Source organism: Labrus bergylta, chromosome 2, assembly GCF_963930695.1.
Source record: "Labrus bergylta chromosome 2, fLabBer1.1, whole genome shotgun sequence".
NCBI lineage: Eukaryota > Metazoa > Chordata > Actinopteri > Labriformes > Labridae > Labrus > Labrus bergylta.
The window spans coordinates 33,784,415-33,804,519 of NC_089196.1; the positions used below are offsets into that span (position 1 = coordinate 33,784,415).

Consider the following 20,105-nt stretch of genomic DNA (forward strand, 5'->3'; position numbering starts at 1 on the left):
CTGCGACATACACGCCAGCGTCCTCGCTCAACCGGAACTTTTATAACATCCCAATCATCCTTTTATGGGCAATCAACACACTGAGCAATTACAACATGTGTGCTATATGAAGACCATTTCCTAGAAGTTTCCTGGACAGACAACTGGTCTCTTAACAGGAAAGTGTGTGTGTGTGTGTGTGTGTGTGTGTGTGTGTGTGTGTGTGTGTGTGTGTGTGTGTGTGTGTGTGTGTGTGTGTCTTGTGTATCAGAACATGATCTTATGACTTGGCTAAATTCAGAGGTTAGATAACTATTGGTTTGTGCCTGCTGCTGTCCAGATTGTGTTTCTGTTATGATTAAACCTTTCAAACTACAACAGGATGAGGGCTGGAAGTAACACAAAGTGATGATAAGAGTGAGGGTGATGGAAACTCATGAGAGTTTAAATATGAAATAAAAAATTTAAACTGAAATAAAAGTGATAATCCAGTGAATAGAAAATCACCATTCATCACATCCAACAGAAATGTATATTTTACAACATGCAGTTTTTGTGACATTTCACATTTTGATGTTGGCTGCTGGCCGGCTGCTCGTAGTCGAGCTCGTGGAGCTCATCAACTTTAAAAACAGCAGAAATCATTTTTGATTTGACGTTCATTTTCATAAACATGTAAATATGCAGAGTCTCCAACATCAAGTTCTCTCCTCAAAAACATCCAGACGTGAATTCAGTGATGAAATAGAAACAGAATATCTTTAGAGACATAAGCTAGCTCTCCTCCTCGTCTTCTGGCTGTGCAGACAGTAAGGCACACAGCAAAGTCCACGATCACCATAGTACAGGCCAGCAGGAACATCCAACAACAATACACAAGTCAGCTGCAGGCCACCAGGTGGCCAGGTGAGGTCGGGACGGCGTGGCCTACACCTTAGACAAGCAGAGAAAAACTCACAAGGACTGAGTTGTCATCTGTTTCTTCAGATTTCGATCTGTTCATCCAGTCCAGTTAAATTTCAATTAAAACAAAAACATGTATGTTGTAGAGCCTAGATTGATGGAAAAGAAATGGTCTCCATGACTTCAGAAACACAGTTTAAAAGTAGTTAGACAGGACAAAGGGACGTGGCACACTCCTGCTGCCATCACATTGTGTGTGACAGTGAAAGTGGAAATGAGGCTCCTGTTTGTGCTGAATGTGACCTCTGAGGACAGAACAGTTGGAGACAGCAGATGGTTCATAGATTCTTTGTGCTGCACTTTGATTAGTCAGACTTTATTCACTGCATGTGTTTGTTGATTTGGATCTCCATTCTTCCTGGCTGCCATGGTAACTCCATTTGAACTTGATTAGAAGTGGATTATTACATTTCAGTGCTGTCAAACATCATTCAGTGCTGAATATGAACTGTAAGTTTGATTGGCTCTCAGTAAGTAGGGGTGTAACGGTACACAAACATTTCAGTTCGGTACAGTTTTCAGTTTTGAAGCTTTGGTTTGGTACATTTTCACTACAGTAAAGGGACCTGATGCAACGCTTTTTTTTCTTTAAAGGAACATTTATAATTTCCCTTTTACACATTGGACTAAGTGCAGCATCGACAGTTCAGACTTGTACACCTGCTCAGGTTACTTTTTAATAACATTTTAAATTAAACATTGTAAAAAAAAACATAAAATATGCTGCTTCCTTCAACCAAAAGAGTCTCCAATAAATAAAAGATATGAATGAAATAAAGTATTTTAGAATGAAATGAAGTCATTAATTTAGCCTATATGTAAAAATATTTATTTTTAATTACACTTCCACCTTTTAGTTTATGAAGGCAACACTTTTTTGAGAGCCCTTTGAGCACATAATAAACCTAATCACATCTGGGACAGTGTAGTTTCAGAACTATTAATATTTCCCTCTGTCGATATAAGAACTTCAATGGCATTTTTTATGGCTTTGGCCCGTTTAGAATTATTAGCAAAAGGCTGTCTGTTTTTTCCTAGTTGCAGTGATGTTTACGTTCACGTGGTGCCTTTTCAAGTGCTTTAATAAGTTGGACGTGTTGCCTGTGACGTACCCGATGTCCTCTGAACAACAACGGCACACTACTCTCGCCTTGTCAACGTCTCTTTGTCCATTATTGTGGGAATGGGGAGGGAGGTGTTCATTCTATCATGCTGCAGGTTATTCTCCCACACAGACGCGTCTCCCCCTCCCCTTTTGCTCTTAGTTTGAGCGGGATCATCGCTGAAAATGAAAACAAAATTTAAGAGTAAGTCTGTAAAAAGAACTCCATCCCGGTTATATGCAACTGTCCAGACCAACAGGACTCGAGGAACTACTAATCTGCACAGTTTGCACAGTTTATGTTTGAACTTTTTTACAAGTTACTAACTAAAAGCTGTGTCCCATACCAGCAGCCACAGCCTTCCTCCACCCTGAGGGGTGCTTCTGCTTTGTGGTCCGTGTGGGAACACAGATTAAATCACTTTTGTTCTCCGTACTCGGATCAGTCCTGTACTGAAACGGTCCGGTCCGAGTACGTGTACCTTTACACCCCTATCAGTAAGTGTCAGTAAAGTTGTTGATGAATGAACAGATGATAACCTGCAGCTGTGTTGTGTCTCGTTCTCTCCATCAGACGCCTGTGAGCTGGAACTGGACACAAACACAGTGAGCAGAAAACTGAAACTGTCTGACAACAACAGGAAGGTGACACGTGTGGAGGAGCTTCAGTCATATCCTGATCATCCAGACAGATTTGAATACTGGTGTCCTCAGCTGCTGTGTAGGACTGGTCTGACTGGTCGCTGTTACTGGGAGGTCGAGTGGAGAGGAGAGGTTGATGTATCAGTGAGTTACAGAGGAATCAGAAGCAGAGGAGACAGTTATGAATGTTGGTTTGGATTTAATGATCAGTCCTGGAGTCTGATCTGCTCTGATGGATGTTACTCTGTCTGTCACAATAACAGAAGAACAGAGATCTCCTCCTCCTCCTCCTCCTCCTCTGTCTCTAACAGAGTAGCAGTGTATGTGGACTGTCCTGCTGGCTCTCTGTCCTTCTACAGAGTCTCCTCTGGCAAACTGATCCACCTCCACACCTTCAACACCACATTCACTGAACCTCTCTATCCTGGGTTTGGGTTCTGGTCTCGTGGTTCTTCAGTGTCTCTGTGTCGTCTGTCAGTCTGAGAAACACTGCTGACTGAAGATCAGCTGACTCTGTTCACTCTGTCCAGCTGGTCTGTTTCATGGTTGGGGGGTGTGATAATGGGGGGTGGGGGTGGTAATGGGGGTTAAATGTTCTACATTACAGAAAAACAATGGACCCCCTTCTTTAATGTCTGTATTGTTCTGATCTCACCAATAAAAAACAAGTGACAATTAAACAATTAAAGTCCTCCTCCTGCTGTCTTGATATTGGCAGCAGGAGGAGGAGTCATGGCTCCAGATCTGTTACAAATGGTAAACTTGTCTCTCAGGTGTCTTCCCACAGGCCCTGAAAACAGCAGTCATCAAGCCACTACTAGAAAAGAACAATCTAGACAATAATGAATAATTACAGGCCTATATCAAATCTTCCTCTGTTAGGTCAAATGATAGACAAAGCTGTGTTTCAGAAGTTAAATAACTTCTTGATATTGAACAACTGTTTGGATGTCTTCCAGTCAGGTTTTGGACCAAACCGCAGCACTGAGACAGCTCTGGTTAAAGAGTAACTAAACCCTAAAACCACTTTCTTCAACTCTAAACCTCTGTATTTGAGTATTAAGTAGTGTTATGGATCAATCCAAGTCCCAATCTCGACATTTGAGTACAAAGTATTGAAATTTGAAATATTGTGTTAGAAATGTGCATAGTGTCTGCCCTTCTGTTTGAAAAACTCTAACAGTTATTTTGGAGTACAGTATGACGTAGGAGTACAGCCCCACGTCACCAAACCTATAAAAGCCTCGTCACCCGACTCGGCGAACTGTGGGGACTCAAGTGTGTGTGTGTATTTGTGTGTGTGTGTGTGTGTGTGTGTGTGTGTGTGTGTGTGTGTGTGTGTGTGTGTGTGTATTTGTGTGTGTGTGTGTGTGTGTGTGTGTGTGTGTGTGTGTGTGTGTGTGTGGGGCAAACATTGTATCATGTTGCGGCTGATAACGGCGTGAAAGGAGTGAGTGGGGGAGTTTACCCCCGTGCCCCCCTCCCTCTCCAAGTTGATACATTCTCCTGCTTATTCTGCTCCGGTCCCCGGCATCATAACGTGCCTCTCGCTCACACCTGAAGAACCATAGACTGTAAATATTACTGGACGAATCCTGACCCGTCTGTTACATAGGCTGCAAATGAGTCCAATCGACGGCCGCATCCATATTGGATTTGCTGTCTCAACCTAACTTTTGATCAACCTAGTAACAGCAGTAAGGCGGGACTGTGGGCGGGACCAAAGTTCGCCGACCGACCGACGTGACCGACGAGCTTGACGCTAGCAGCCTAGCAGGCTACTTCACAGCATTGCTAACAACTGCTCTATCTGCTACTGCTGTCCTGCTCCCACTCGTCCATAACTATAAACAGTAAGTTAACATTTAACTTTTCTATAACACAGTTAAAACCAATTATCTTCAACCCAAATATATAATTAAAGTCTTAAAACTACACTTTTAAAAAATGTATTACCGGTGGTTATTAGTCACAGCAGTGACTTTGTCCGGGTTAGTAGAACAAAACATTAGCAAAGTTGTAACATAAAATGTAAGAAACAGTTTGAGGCTAATCTTTACATTAAAATTCTCACATTGTGTTACAAATCATTACTTGGGTGTAATAACATGTTTAAAGTTTAGAAGTCTGTTTGAAAACCATAAAAGAAAGATCTTTGGCGCTTCTTTTCTTTTCTTTTCGTTGTTGTTGATGAACCTACTGTTAGACATAAACTGTAAATAAACATGTGAGACATCCAGAAGAAATCAATATTACAAAGCATACAGTTCATGTTACTGTTCTGACAAAGAGAGGAATGTCTGTGTCTTATATTTACTGATGTCAACAGTGATGACGGTGAACATGACAACTAAAAAATAAATATTTTATATTAATCATAAGATATTTATTTTCTATAGAATCCTCTGAAGTCATGGAGTCTGTGGACAGTGTCAGCTTCACCCGCCAAAACCTGTAAGTATTAGAATAAATTGTATTTTAAGACTGGCATCTATTATTATGAGCTGCAGCTACCTTGTTCAATATTATTCCTGCAGATGAGGCTAATAACAAAAAAACACCCTGAGCTGTCACATGTAGTTAACTGTACATTTTGTCTTGTCTGAGGCATTAATTGAACATTTTTGTATTTCTCCCTTAGACACCGTGTGGATTATTGGTGACAGCTGTGTCCGTCGAGGTGCCCAGAGAGCTGCAGAGACTGAGGGAAGGAACCTGGGCCTGAAGAACGTCCACATGAGTTGGTTCAGCTGGGGTGGACTTCGCTGGAAAGGCCTCCTTCCCTTCTTTGAAAACTCACTCCGAAGGAGGTCTCCCCCGGATGGCCTCATCATTCATTGTGGGGGCAGCAGCATGGGACATGTCAGTGGTGTCGTGCTGCTCAATATGATGAAGGAGGACCTTCAGCAACTCCACGCACGACACCCTGGCATGAAGATCATGTTGTCTGCCCTCACCCAGAGGTGCCAGTGGAGGCATGGCATCCATCCGGGGAAGATCGACAAATCTCGTAGGTTTGTCAACAGTGTTATGGCTACATTTGTTGGATCCATAAGCGGTGCAATGATTGAGCACCCTCAAATTAGACATGACAGTCCTGGGCTATTTTTGAAAGATGGAGTTCATTTCACATCTAGGGGAAATGATATATTTTTAAGTAATTTTGCTCATTGCCTTAAAGACCACTTCCAAATACAGTGAAACTGCACTGGAATTTGAAGGTGGCCTTTAGGACCTTTTTTTAGATTCATAGCCCACTGCCATGGCTAATGTTGAGTTTCTTTATACTTTTGTTAAACATCCGCTTCTGTAGCCATGTCCCTGACACCAGAGCTATAATAATTTTTAGAGCATGCCTTTTGTTACTTGCTTTAGATACAAAAACCCTTCCTTTATCTCTAATAATGGAAAGTGGAGAGATTTCTGCTCTCTGTTTCAATATCTGCCACAAGAAGTCCCCATATACAAATTCAAAACAATCAAAATCAAGATTCAACCAGAGTAAATTACATTAATTATGTGTGATTAGAAAAATGTTTAAAAATCATTCAGAAATGTGGTCTTCCTAGATCAATATCACATAATATCGTCTAGTTTACCCATCTAAACTATACAAATGATGTGCTTTATCATCGAATATAGAAGAGTTTTAATGTTAACAATTAAGGGAAGTATTAAAAAGCAGAACATTTATATTTATAAAATATATCAAAAAGAACCAATGTATTACAGTTATAAGAGGTTAAGAAATGGGAACTAGTAGGAGACTCCTGATACGATTAGTACAAATTCTGGACCCAAAAGCACGACTCAGATAGGCAGGATAAAGTTACAAAAAGTTTATTCCAAATGTGACTCAAAAAGTGCAAGGGGAGGGGTAGTGCGAGGTTCCAAGTGGCAGTGTCCGTGATCCCAGTGTGGTGTCCCAAAAGCACAGGTGAGGTGAAGCAAGAAACACAAACAGCTATCTGACGCAAGGCAGAGAAGAAAAAAGGGGTTAGCTACACAAGCTATCACAACAAAGCTAACATTAAAAACAATAATTTTTAAAATCAAAGTTTTTTTCTTGAAACTAGTAATACCTTCAACCTTTGAACCATGCCTTGCTTGTCACACTTGCGAGGTTGTTGAAACACAACTCCCTGGTGTCCTACATCCTACATGAGAGAGAAAATGAGAGGTTAAAACTCTGGTTTTAAACATGCAGTGTGGCCTGTCTTGGTTGAAAGCCCACTCACCACGACAAGGTGCAGGCCAAGAGTAGGAACATATAACACGGGACAAACGCACGAGACACTATACAGCACAGGACATGTGAAAATGAAAAGCAAGAATACAACAACAATGCAAAAGTTACGCACTATTACTGAACCTGAGGGTGAGCAATGGGGACAAAATTAACCACAAAATAAATCAGGAAGTATGTTTATCTACCTTATAACAACTATGTAACAATAACAATTTCCAAAAACCCTCAGCAAAATTAACAATCAATTCAAAATACATAACTTAAATATTAATATATAACATTTTTATCAAACCTGGAGATCCAAAAATGTGTTGGTGAACTCTATAATACAAATCAGAACATTTAACATACAGTACATTTGAACATCTTGAAGTTTTTTTTGTTTATAGGTAAATTCTATAATATGTATTTTTTGTAGACATTTAAAATTTGAAGTAAACTTTTAATTGGACAAACAATTCCATAAACTATGTACATAATAACTACAACGAATGTGACACTGAAAATGATTAACAGATCAACATCATCTTAGGCCCCGTTCATGCAGACTCTAAAAGACAGTCGTTCATGTGTTCAGTTTTTATCTGACATTGGCTTTAAGTAGTGGTGAGGTGAGGTTTCTCTTTAAAGGCTCTATGTACAGTTTTGAGAATTCTATTTTCATTATGTCTTGAAGTAGCATCCCAGTAGATTTTTAATAGAAAAGTTGGGCCCCGTTCATGCAGACTCCAACTGATAATCATCTATGTAATCGGTGGGTTTTTCTGAGAAAAAAGAAAGAAAGTCTTTTCACTAAGAACTAAGGCCCCGTACATGCAGGCTCAAGTTCAATTATTGTTTTAATTCCAGCTCTGAACATTCAAGATTTCTGCTCACTTGTGACAACATGTGCACTTTCTAAACGGCAGACATTGAAAGTTACTTGTGCCCCGTTCATGCAGGCTCCAAGTAACAGTTTCCATGTTGTTCTATAGCATTATTATATAAAAAAACAAAACATCAAAAAGGAGTTGGCCACATTCTTTTTGTGTGAGATCTTCAGGATGGAAAAAGAAAGGTTTCATGTCCACGAGGTCCAACTTGGCACCAAGCTCTTTGACCATTGCAAAGTTTTGAGATGGTCCATCACATGTCAATGAGACAACCCTAACACCGATTTCATGAAGCCTAACTAGGCTCTCTCGGACAATGTTTGCTCTCTCTTGTCCGGTCATGCTGTTGATGAGGAAGTAAGCAATGGGGATCTTCCAAGACACATTAACTGCAACAACCATGAGGACCAATGCTTGTGTTGCAATTGCGTTTTCAATTTCACCAGCTCCGATGTCAACATAGCCGTGAATTTGGTCCCCCCCAAACTCAGTCTGCTTATGAATGTACATTTCATCCATCATCAATGAGCAAACTGTGTCCTTACCTAATCCTTTCTGATCAGCAACATGACTTTTTAAAGCTGTGAAAGAAGCAACAGTAAATCCAGGATCTGCAGAGATGCTACTATACCACTTTCTTATGGTTTGTGGATGAGGCAAAGCCAAAAGAAATTTCTCTCTGACATAGTCATAGGCTTTCAGAGAGTAGAAGTGCAGTGTTGTGGGGAATTGTTTCAGATTCTCTGAAAACACAGACTTCTTCTTTTTTAGTCTTTGAAAGATCTCTCTTGGAACATCTTCGAGATCAGAAAGAAGAGAGGCACATTCCAATGAAATTAGAAGTTTCTTCTGAAGCACTTTGACTAAACCTTTCATTGAAGAAACTTTTGCCTTCAATCTTGTGTGCTGGACTTTTAACCTCAGCTTTTTTCGAGCTGCACAGAGCTTTACCTCTGTAGCAGAAGCCATCCTCTTCAGTGTTCTTGGAGAATGAGAAACACCGTAAGAGTGATCACCCTGAGATACGGCCATTAGATCAAAACTTAGCTGTTTTGTCAGTGATCTAATGCTGTCCAATTTTAACTCTGATGTATGGGTTGATTGCTGCTACCTAGACCAACATCTTCCCCTGCATTCGCTGTCAGCGTAATGTCATCATGAATGACATCTTGAGCAACAAAGGCTTGTTGGGGTGTGTCTTCCATCATGACATTGCTGTGATCAGCAATGAGATTTACGGCACTGCTACCATCACCTACATCTGAAACCTCCTCACCACTACTCAAAACAACCATGCCATTGTCACTTACCTCATTTGCACTTACCACCAAGCATTTTCCTCCTGGCACTTTTTCCTCTGGGAAGTGGAAAATGGTAGGCACAGCAGTGTTCTTTAGACATTTCCTCCCCTATTAAAAAGTAAAAAGAAAAAGGAAAAAATGATTTAGACAGAAAATAGCAGTTATCCATTAAATCCATTTTGTGTTAATTTACTGTATTCATCTGTGTTGCACTTACACTGTGCAATTAAGCAGTTTATTGTGGATAGTACTTCATCAGTTTAAATCAATACATTTCTTTGTTAATAATAATATTTAAAATATCTCCATACCCTGGAATCAGTGCCGATGTGACAGCTTTCAAAGTGTTCACTGCACAGACGAGAGGCCTTGTTGGGAGTCCAGTTCTGTCTTCTCAGGTTGAGCATCCACTGCTCCAGCCAATCTGAATCACCTAGAGGAAAACTATTTACAGGCAAAATGTGTTAACACATATGTCAGTCTATATTATTCACATACATCAACATGGCTGTATTCTTAAAACTATTTATTGTACATATTGCTTTACTGTATATGTTATTTTCATTCTGTATGTTATTTATATATATATATATATATATATATATATATATATATATATATATATTACTACTGCTATATTCTTTGTAAGAGCATCCATATCGATTAAGAACGCTTCATTTGTTCCGTCGCGGCAAGAGGAGACAAAAAAGTCACAGAATACATCAGAAATATTCAGAGCCTCTGGTCCCTGGCGCACTTATTGGAGCCGTTTGGACAACATGGGTGTAACTCCCAATATTCTGTGCTAAACGGATTAACATTAGAACTGATTATTGATTGAAGTTGATGTTTCATATCTCTCTACCTCTGTGCGTAATGGCACACTTGGCACAGCTTCAATATATAGCTGATCTCTCCCCGTCGAGTTGTACTTGTTATCGCATGTTTATGTTATAAAAATCATGACAGAAAATATAATTTTCAGTTTGTGGGCCGTCGAAATGAACGTCAACCAAAAAAATAATCTCAAAAATAACAATGACATATTACATTATTATTGGAAAGTACTAACGCAGAATTAATATCCAAAGTTTATTTATAAATTTCGACATTTATGTTGAGTATAGCATTCATCATAACGTCAGATAATCATATTTAAAGTCTGTGGTTAACCACCGAGGTGAACCTTTAGCTTCACACAAACTCATTCTTTTCAACATCTTAACAACTCAAATTTCTAACTCTTCAGAATTACTTTTTCCCCCAATTAAATAATGCTGGCTAGAGATGTTAACTTTAGCATCTTTGGCATTAATGGGAGATCGGCTAAACCATTGAGTGTAAATAATGGGCTACACTGAGGCCAATTGTACAGTTAGCCGGCTGGTTTACAAGCTAACGCTAAACAAGCTAGCCCCGCAAAACTAGACAGACACCTGACAGAGTATTCAATAAATATATAACACTACTATATCACTCACCAAAAAAACTGCAGAATCGACTTCTTGGATGGTCTGTTACTACAATTAACCGCACAGCAAGACATATTCGTTGTTAGATATTTGCTAAACAAACACTCCAAACGAAGAAAAAAAGATGAAGAAAGCTAACGGTTCAAGGTCGGGAACGGGATGAAGCCGAATTAAGCTAGTGTTGAGTACATAGCTCCTGCTCCTGACGCGACCATGGACGTGACAGACAGATGCGGCGCGCAGAGCTGTCAATCAAACTGTCACAATCCTAATATGGGCATAGCCGTTTTCCTTAATAAAAAACAATCCGATCAGTTATAAAAAAATTCCCCCCCCCCCCACAGTGTGAGGAGAAGGGGCCGTCAACTTCTCAGATATATCTCGTTTTTTGAACCAGGCTGTAAACATGTTGATTCCTGTGGTAAAAACGGGCTTTTTTGTCTGTGGGCTTATGGCACTTCCGGCGTTTCTGCAGCCAGCCTCAAGCAGAACCTCGAGGAACTGCAGTTTTTTGTACTTAAGCATAGGCTTCATTTTTCGAGACCGGAGGTTGACCCTTGTGCCGAACACACTCTCTCACCTCGTACTCTCTCTCCTCACTCGCTCCCCCCACACACACACACATGCACACTGAGCCCTGAGCCTGAGCCACTGTGTGTGTGTGTGTGTGTGTGTGTGTGTGTGTGGGGCAAACATTGTATCATGTTGCGGCTGATAACAGCGTGAAGCAGTGAGTGGGCGTGTCTTGCCCCCCCCCCCTCCTTCTCTAAGTTGATACATTGACATTCTAAATGCATTTTTTTAAATTCCAGGGCAGAGCAGTACAACTGAAAATATGAGGTTTAGTTACCCTGTTTCATGACATCTGTTTAAACACAGACAGAACCTCAGTCTAAGTTCTTCTTGGGTAACACTTTATATGAAGGTCCTTGAAATAAGCTGTTATTACCATCAAATCTGCTGTATAAGACACACTTTAAACCCTCAGGCATCAGTTTAATGTACTACCCTCTTAAGTCATTAAGGACAAAAATGTCCACTTCCAAAAACTGCTATAAAAATAGAACAGATTACTTTTTTTTTTGCTTTTTTCTGCATAAATCTCTTAAACAACTTCCGCCCTGCTCAAAACTACCAAACATTCAATCATTTTGAGGATTTTAACCCTTTAGATGCCAATTTCATTACTTGATCACTGTTGTTATTTATGAAAAAAAAAGTTATTTTCCATATAACAAATATTTGGTGTTTTGTGGATTTTTTTAGAATCAGTCTTGGATATGTCAAAGATTATACAAAATATTGACTTTGATGCATTATTAGTTTTTGTTTAGCATCAGATTTAAAATGTACTACCCTCTTGAGTCATTAAGGACAAAAATGTTCACTTCCAAAAACTGCTATAAAAATAGTACAGATTAATTTGTTTTCTGTTTTTTGGGTTAAATCTTTTGATCAACTTCAGTCCTAATCAAAACGGTCAAATATTGAATAATTATCAGAATTTAACCCTTTAAATGCCAGTTTGATTACATGATGATAATATTTTTAATGAAAAAAAACACACAAAAAAAAGTTATTTTCCATATAACAAATGTTTGGTGTCTGGGTTCTTTTTTTTATATCAGTCTTTGTTTTGTTAAAATCTAAGGACAATCTGAAAATTAAAATATTAATATGCTTTTATTTACTTTGTGTTTAAAGGTTAATCAGCTTTATTATTACTTATCAGGTTATCTCTGTTGTCAGCCTTTATTTAAAGTTTGTATTGAACACTGGAGAGCAGCACTGAGCAGGTCAGGAAATCAGGTAACCTTTGTGAGCCAGGTGTGTAAACCTGCTGAGTGGCTCTAACTGACAGACAGGAGTGTCAGCGGTGTGTGTGAGAGCAGGAGTGAGGTGAGAGGCTGAGACACTTTCAGGCTGAATTCAATGAAAGGAAGACAGCAGAGATACCTTTGGTAAGTGTGCTGTGTTCTTTGGTAATTATCTGTTCAGAATGTTTGAATGGTGACATGTATTTAATGTAGGCTGTTTATTTCATAGTGATGCACTCTGCATTCTGGTTTTATAGTGTAGTGTTCACAGGAAACAATTAAATTAGAAGGGTAAATAATAATTAATATTGAACACATTTAACTGGTTTGTTTAAATTGTAAACAAAAGATAAAGAACTGAATAGATACTAAAATTCAGATTCATTTAATGGTGATATTAACTTAAATTCTGATTTGTGTTGTTTGGTGTTAAAATGAGAAAAAGGAAGGTAAGGATGCTAAAAGATGCATGGCTAACATTGTATAAGTGGAAAACTGCTTCCCCAGATTACTTTACAATTATAATAGGAATGTATATGTGAAGAATTTTGTTCATAGATATTTTCCTTGCTTTTCAGAACCACACACAATAAACAGTTGTAACCTCGCTGCATTAAAGTCTCCTCTTTGAACTCTTTTACTATCGTGGCCTAACCCAAACCAATGTGTTCAGTCTTTTAGAATAAGGGTCTGCTTGGAGGTGAAATATTGATAAATGAAAGCAGTTACTTTTATTGAAATAAGAAAAGTTTTAAGATTGATGACGAGTCAGGTTACCGTGGGAATTGGATAGCGCCAAGACCAATCGAAGAATCATTTTCCTCTTAGCTGAAAATGTATAAAAAGCAGTGAAGCAGCAAAAAGGAAGCCAAAGAGAGAAATGATAACAGAACAAATAAACACACCATTGAAGTGTTCTTTTTTCCATATACCATTTAGTTACACACACTGAAGGCTATAATGCATCGCTATTGTTTCTTCAATATGTTGAGTAAATCCAGAATGCCAGATGACATCTACAGGTGTGATCATTCAGTTTGTGATTTTTTTTATTTTGTATTCTGACTGCAGGATTCTTAATAAGGCTTACAGGTTTTCAGTGAAATCGACATCGACCTGACCTGACTGTGGTCGCTCTGCATCAGGATCTGCTGAACTCCTTTTCTTTACCAAAGACACTTTAGACACTCGACACAAAATAACACAAGTAGATGAAAGTCTTTCTCACTCTACATCAGTTTATTTATTACAAGGTTACACATGAGCTGTCTGAAGAACTTGTGCTACCCAACACAGAGGCCTCCAAGGAAACAGAGTGACAGAAAGAAGAGAAGATATCAGGAGAGAAGAAGGATCCTTACACTGTAACTGTTTCATATAAACCCTTTCAATTCAAACGTCATAGCTGCTCCCAACTTACTGGTTCATCTGTCAGTCTGAGGTTTAGCATTTCTCTCCAGTGTGAACTAACATGTGTCTGGCCAGACTGTCTCTTTGGGTAAAACTTTTACTGCAAAAAGAGCAGCTGAAGGGTTTCTCTCCTGTGTGGACTAACAAGTGTGGTTGTGATTGGTGTAATTTATTTGAGTTATAAGTTATAAATAAATTCATAGAGAAATAAATATGATTTTAGTGACATAAAACAGCCAATTCTTGTAAAAAATGTAATAAAACAATTGTAGAAGTTCATTTAAGTTTAATAATTTGTAAAAGATATCAGTGTTAAAACAGATTCAGTCTGAAGGATTTAAAACACTTTAAAGATTATTTTTTGGTTAAAAACCTTTGAAATAGACAGATATGTCTGCCAAGATTCATGAATCTGTCATCTACCTGTAATGTCTATCAAGAGATAATGCATGTGATTGATTAGTTATGCCTGCCGAGGCCGGAAGGGGGAGCTCTCAGCCGCGATGCCTCATTCTGCATGACGCTGACAGAGGAAGCATCGTGTCTTGAGTCCATTTATTCATTTTACCCTTTTTCAGGTAAAAAGATAATATATATCTGTGTTTATCTACAAAGGATGTTTCTAGGGATGTTTTCGTGTTTATTGTTAGGAACTTACAGAAAGGTTGATGTTTAAAACGTTGTATTTACATTTGATGGAAGTTCAGTGAGACACTAAGCTAGGTTAGCTCCGTGTTGTATGTCGTGCACACGTCACCACACGAGGTCAGTGTTGGCATGAGCGTGTGTGTAGGTCTGGATGTGTGTGCATATTAAGATTATTAAGAATCTGAAAGTGTTTATAAGAATAGTCATGGTTGAGAATATTCATGTTTAATCGTGTCAGTGAGCATATATTTTTTTTTTTGTTAGGAAGAAATTGTTCAACAGAAGAATGAGAAATTAAAGAAAGAAATATGAAGCAAAGTGATAAACAGGATATTTTTGTTTGTATTTTCAACACAGTTGATAATTTTATTTCATTGTACTTACCTGTTATGTTTCATATTTGCCTGTGAAAAGAAATGTTAAAAGAAAGCACCATTGTGACTATGTGGATCATTTTGAAAAAGATAAATTAAATCATTCTGCATGACGCTGACAGAGGAAGCATTGTGTCTTGAGTCCATTAATTCATTTTACCCTTTTTCAGGGCACAGCATGGTCAGATTTCTTCTTTGGGTAAAACTTTTACTGCAAACAGAGCAGCTGAAGGCTTTCGATCCTGTGTGAACTAACATGTGTGACTTCAGACCCCCCTTTTGTCTAAATTGTTTTCCACACTGAGAGCAGCTGAAGGGTTTTTCTCCCGTATGCAGAATCATGTGTATAGTCAGATCTCTTTGTCGGTAAAATGTTTTACCACACTCAGAGCATCTAAAGGATTTCTCTCTGTGAATTGCCATGTGATATGTCAGACTGGCCTTAAGGGTAAATATTTTCTCACATTGAGAGCAGCTGAAGGGTTTTTCTCCAGTATGAATCATCATGTGTCTGGTCAAATTTCCTTTTGCGTTAAATATTTTACCGCACTCCGAGCACCTATGTAGTCTCTTACCAGTCTGTAGTTTCTTATTTTTGAAGTTTAATTCTGAAAGATCTTCTCTTGTCTCTTGCCAATCATGACTGTCATCAGTCTTGACCTCAGTCACTGGTTGTAAACTTCTCTCTGGTTCTGAGTACCACTCTGGTTCTGCTCCTCCACAGTCCTCTCCATCAACTCCTGTTTCCATCTGTTCAGTTTGTCTCTGATGAAGCTGTGAGGACTGAGGTTTCTCTTCACCATCTTCACTCTTCACAGAGACAGGAGTGAAGGGGAACTTGGTGGTATCAGCCTCCTCCAGTTCTTGAAGCTGTTCTTCCTCCTGACTGCTCCACAGTTCCTCATGTTCTTCTTTAATGTGTTGGGGCTTAGTCCTGGAGAGCGGGCAGCCCGGGTTCAAATCCGACCTGTGGCTCCTTTCCCACAAGTCATTCCCCACTCTCTGTCTTTGGTTTCTGATTCTGTCCTACCTACCAAAAAATCTTGTTTAAAATTATTTTTATTTTTTAAACTCTGTGGAAAGTTATTATGTTTTTCTAAAAACCCATACGCAAAAAGTTCTTATCAGAAGAATGTTCATCTATAAATAATGTCTCAGGGCCCCTCCCCCCTCCAGCTGCACTACATGGACTATTCCATCATGACCCTCAGGTCTTATGATGCATTCAGGTGCTGCTCAGGTGCTCCAAGTTTCCGAGTTAGGAAGTCGTTCTTTCGACATGATTTCTGTTCAGTTGCGTTGATGCTCCAAAGAAGATCAGTGAAATGTTACTGTTACAGTTATATTTGAGCAAAAAGTTGATGGTCAATATGTGAATTGATAAAAAGTATGTTAACATTAACTAAACATATTTTCCCCCGATGTGATGACGTCAAGTTGGGAAGTCGAGCAATTCTTCTTTCTCAGTCAAGAAGGCACCAACTTCAAAATGTATTTCACATTTCTACATATATGACCCAATGTCAATACAGATTCATGTTTCAACAGGTGAAGTATCCCTTTAAAGAAAGTCCTGTGACGTCATGAACACAAGATTACAGATTCCTACAAGTGGAGACGATGAAATAAAGAAACACACACAGGAGACAAAGGAGATGAAGAGAAATACAGACAGAGAGGAAGAAGAGAAATACAGAGACAGAGAGGATGAAGAGAAATACAGACAGAGAGGATGAAGAGAAATACAGAGACAGAGAGGAAGAAGAGAAATACAGACAGAGAGGAAGAAGAGAAATAGAGACAGAGAGGAAGAAGAGAAATAGAGACAGAGAGGAAGAAGAGAAATACAGACAGAGAGGAAGAAGAGAAATAGAGACAGAGAGGATGAAGAGAAATAGAAACAGAGAGGATGATGAATATCAGAGTATCAGCTGTTGCAGTGAGTCGCTGTACTTCTTTCTGTAAATGTGAAACGTCATCAGTGCATGCAGACAGGCTTTCCTTCATACCTTTTACCGTGACACTCAACGTAGACAGAGAGGATGTAATGGACTCTCTGTATTCCTTTAGCTCGGACCTGGCTGCAGTAATGTCGGCTCTAATGACTGCCATTTCACTCTCCAACACAGCCCGGACCTCAATCTTCAGAGTCTCTATCAAATCTTTGAGCAGGGAGGACAGAAGCTCACTTTGAAAAGTCTCCGTGTCCGTCGTAGATGCGGCTGCAGCTGAGGCTGCTTCTCCCCGGGGAGGTTTTTCAGTGGAGGCCGCGGTCGGAGTACGAGTTGAAAGCCTCGTGGTTAAAAGACATGTTTTTCTTCCTTTGGATGATTTAGCAGACATTTTGTTCAGTTTGTCTCAGTACAATGCAACAGGAGACTGAGTTACCTCCAAGTTTTCTTCTCAAAGTGTGTGAAAAATTATACTTTAAAAAGGTTGCTCTGCAGTGCTCTGAAATAAATCTACTCACTCCATCGCCTGCTCTTCTTCTTCTTCTTCTTCTTCTTGGTTTTATGGCGGTTGGCAAACAACAAACTGGTGCATTTCTGCCAGCTACTGGTCAGGAGTGTGGATCAAAATATCTATTGTTTACTACTTTCTGTAAATAATAATAATAATAACCAGATAAAAATCTATTATATCTTGTCAACCAACTGAGTTTGTCCTACAGCTTCATTTTCTAAGTTATTTTGTAAGATATCCATTAAATCCAAATATACTTTAAAGTCTTTATATGTGATTTTTCACACTTAAATATAATATAAATCAAGTATATCCTCTGAAAATAACTCTGTGAGTCATGACTGTCTACAATGGGTGTAACACCCGAGTCTCACTGTCTGTGATGTTTTCAGAGTCCTATCTTCAGTTTGTTTACATCGCCAGGACGGCCGGCTGGCTGACTCCTCCCCTCGTGTATAAAAGTTGTTTAATTGAGGGACTAGAGAAAAGAAGAATAACATACTGTACTCACTGCTTAACTGTGTTTCTAGATCACGCTCATTTCAGGTAAATTTACATGCAGTGTGAAGATACCAGCATAATAAAGATCGCTAGCATTAGCATGCTAACACAACAATGCACCGCGGGTTGTTTTGGTTTCATGCTGGTGCTCAAGGGCGACATCTGCTGGATCAAAAAATCACATATAAAGCCTTTAATTTCTTTCAGGTTCTCCATCATCTCTCTTCTTTTTAAACTTTATTTCTGACAGTGTCTAACAACATGTTCCACTGTCTCCTCTTGTCCACAGTAGTCATATTAGTGTTTTCCTGTTTTGAACAATGTGTTATTGAATCCAGTGTGTCCAAATCTGAGTCTTGCCACCTTTTCCTTCAGTCTCTGTTTAATAATGCTCTTCACTTCTGTGCCACTAATGCTAACTATCAAATCCATTTGAGTATTTTTTGTAGCCTCCTTTGCCACCTTGTCTGCTAATTCATTTCCTTTGAAGCCTTTGTGTGCAGGTACCAATAAAAACATCATTTGACTTCTGTATAGTGTTTGTTGTCTGAATGACTGCTGTCTGAATGATTGTAAACTGATGAGTGATGAACTTGAATCTGAACAAATGACTGATCTCAGTGTTGGTGTTGTTTTAAAAGCACCTGTACACAGTCTTAATTCCTGATATTGGATAGTATCTATTTTTTTAAGAGTTGTGCTTGCTGCTGATCCATATACAATACAACCATAATCTAATACTGATCTTATTCATCCTGTATGGCTTTCACAGCAGTCTGCCCCCCACTCACTTCCAACTAAACCCATTCACAACATTTCAAACTTTCTGAACATGCAGCCCATGTAATCCTCTCATCAAACCAGAACCCTAAAAACTTAAAGTGTCTTACTCTCTCCACTTCTTGATTATACAGTTTTAATTTGATCTCTCTCTCTCTCTCTCTCTCTCTCTCTCTCTCTCTCTCTCTCTCTCTCTCTCTCTCTCTCTCTCTCTCTCTCTGTGATTTGTGTTCTGAAGAATGGGGTCCAAATGAGCCCATATTGGAGGTGGGTCGTGCCTTCTACTGGGGGAGATGGTGCAGAAGGGCCAGATAAAGCACACCAGTGTGGAGGGTCACCTGCTGATGTGACCCTCCAAAAGTGGACTGACTGAATTTCATTGTAATATTTACAAGAACAACTTTCACTGAAATCTGTGTGGATCAGGGCATCTTTAGCAGTGAGGTTCAGGAATATTCAAAAGGTGCCTCTTGAAGTTAAAAAGCCTGTTTTGGAATTGTACCACATGCTCATCCTCTGGCATTAGAACATCTTTTTTAACGATGATTGTACTCACTTTAGTCTCTCCACTTTGAGATTTCCACCTTCTCCTGACATCCCTGGGGCAGGGTCACCACCTTACATGAAGACCTGTTCAAGGGATATACAGACACATGCCTTTGGGCTGCTGCAGACAGTGCTGTCAGACATTTCTTCTATGCTTCTTCAGTTTACAATACCCAGCTTGTAGATTATATTTGCCATGTACTACAAAATTCACGTGTCTTACATTGGCACGTCTCTCTCTTTTGGTGGAACAACCCAAAATGGTCTCTGACCACAAAGGAAGGCATAGGAAATGTGTTGGTGCTCTGACACATATTACTTGTGGAGAGTAAGTAAAGTATCAGACAGTAGCCTCCTCTGTCTCTTTAGTTATTGTGTCCCTCTTACCTGTAGTCGTTCTGCTGACATCATCCCTGAGGAGAAACTGTCTGACTAATTTAGCTCTCTTCATTTTGCAAGTTTCTTGGACCATTTTTCAAATGGCTTGAGAATCACACCCAACAAGCTTCTTGCAGTATGTCTTATTTTATTTATATATATATATTAAAAAAAAAAATTCTTGTTAATTTTTCTTTTCAATAATACCAATAAAGTAATATTTGATCGTTTTGATCAGGACTGAAGTTGATCAAAAGATTTAACCTAAAAAAGCAGAAAAAAAATAATCTGTACTATTTTTATAGCAGTTTTTGGAAGTGAACATTTTTGTCCTTAATGACTCAAGAGGGTAGTACATTTTAAATCTGATGCTACAGAAAAACTAACAATGCATCGAAATCAATATTTTGACTAATCTTTGACATATCCAAGACCGATTTTTTTAAAAGCCCCCAGCCACCAAATATTTGTTATATGGAAACATTTTTTTTTATAAATAACAACAGTGAATCAAGTAATGAAATTGGCATCTAAAGGGTTAAAATCCTCAAAATGATTGAATGTTTGGTAGTTTTGAGCAGGGCTGAAGTTGTTTAAGAGATTTCTGC

At 38.9% G+C, this 20,105-nt stretch overlaps 2 protein-coding genes across 3 annotated transcripts in view; one reads left to right on the plus strand and one right to left on the minus strand.

Annotated features, from left to right (window-relative positions):
* LOC136181104 (NLR family CARD domain-containing protein 3-like) overlaps positions 1-20,105 on the minus strand; it is a 724,139-nt gene that overhangs the window by 389,240 nt on the left and 314,794 nt on the right. The window lies entirely within an intron of this gene.
* LOC136181112 (protein NLRC3-like) overlaps positions 1-20,105 on the plus strand; it is a 693,514-nt gene that overhangs the window by 251,608 nt on the left and 421,801 nt on the right. Inside the window, exon 10 of one of the 2 annotated variants that reach the window (XM_065961483.1) lies at positions 2,619-4,091. The exons of the other annotated variant lie outside the window; for it this stretch is intronic. Coding sequence (XP_065817555.1) covers positions 2,619-3,169 — 551 coding nt within the window. The 3' untranslated portion in view covers positions 3,170-4,091. Of the gene's footprint in view, positions 1-2,618; positions 4,092-20,105 lie in introns of those variants that run through there. 2 annotated transcript variants of the gene reach the window in all.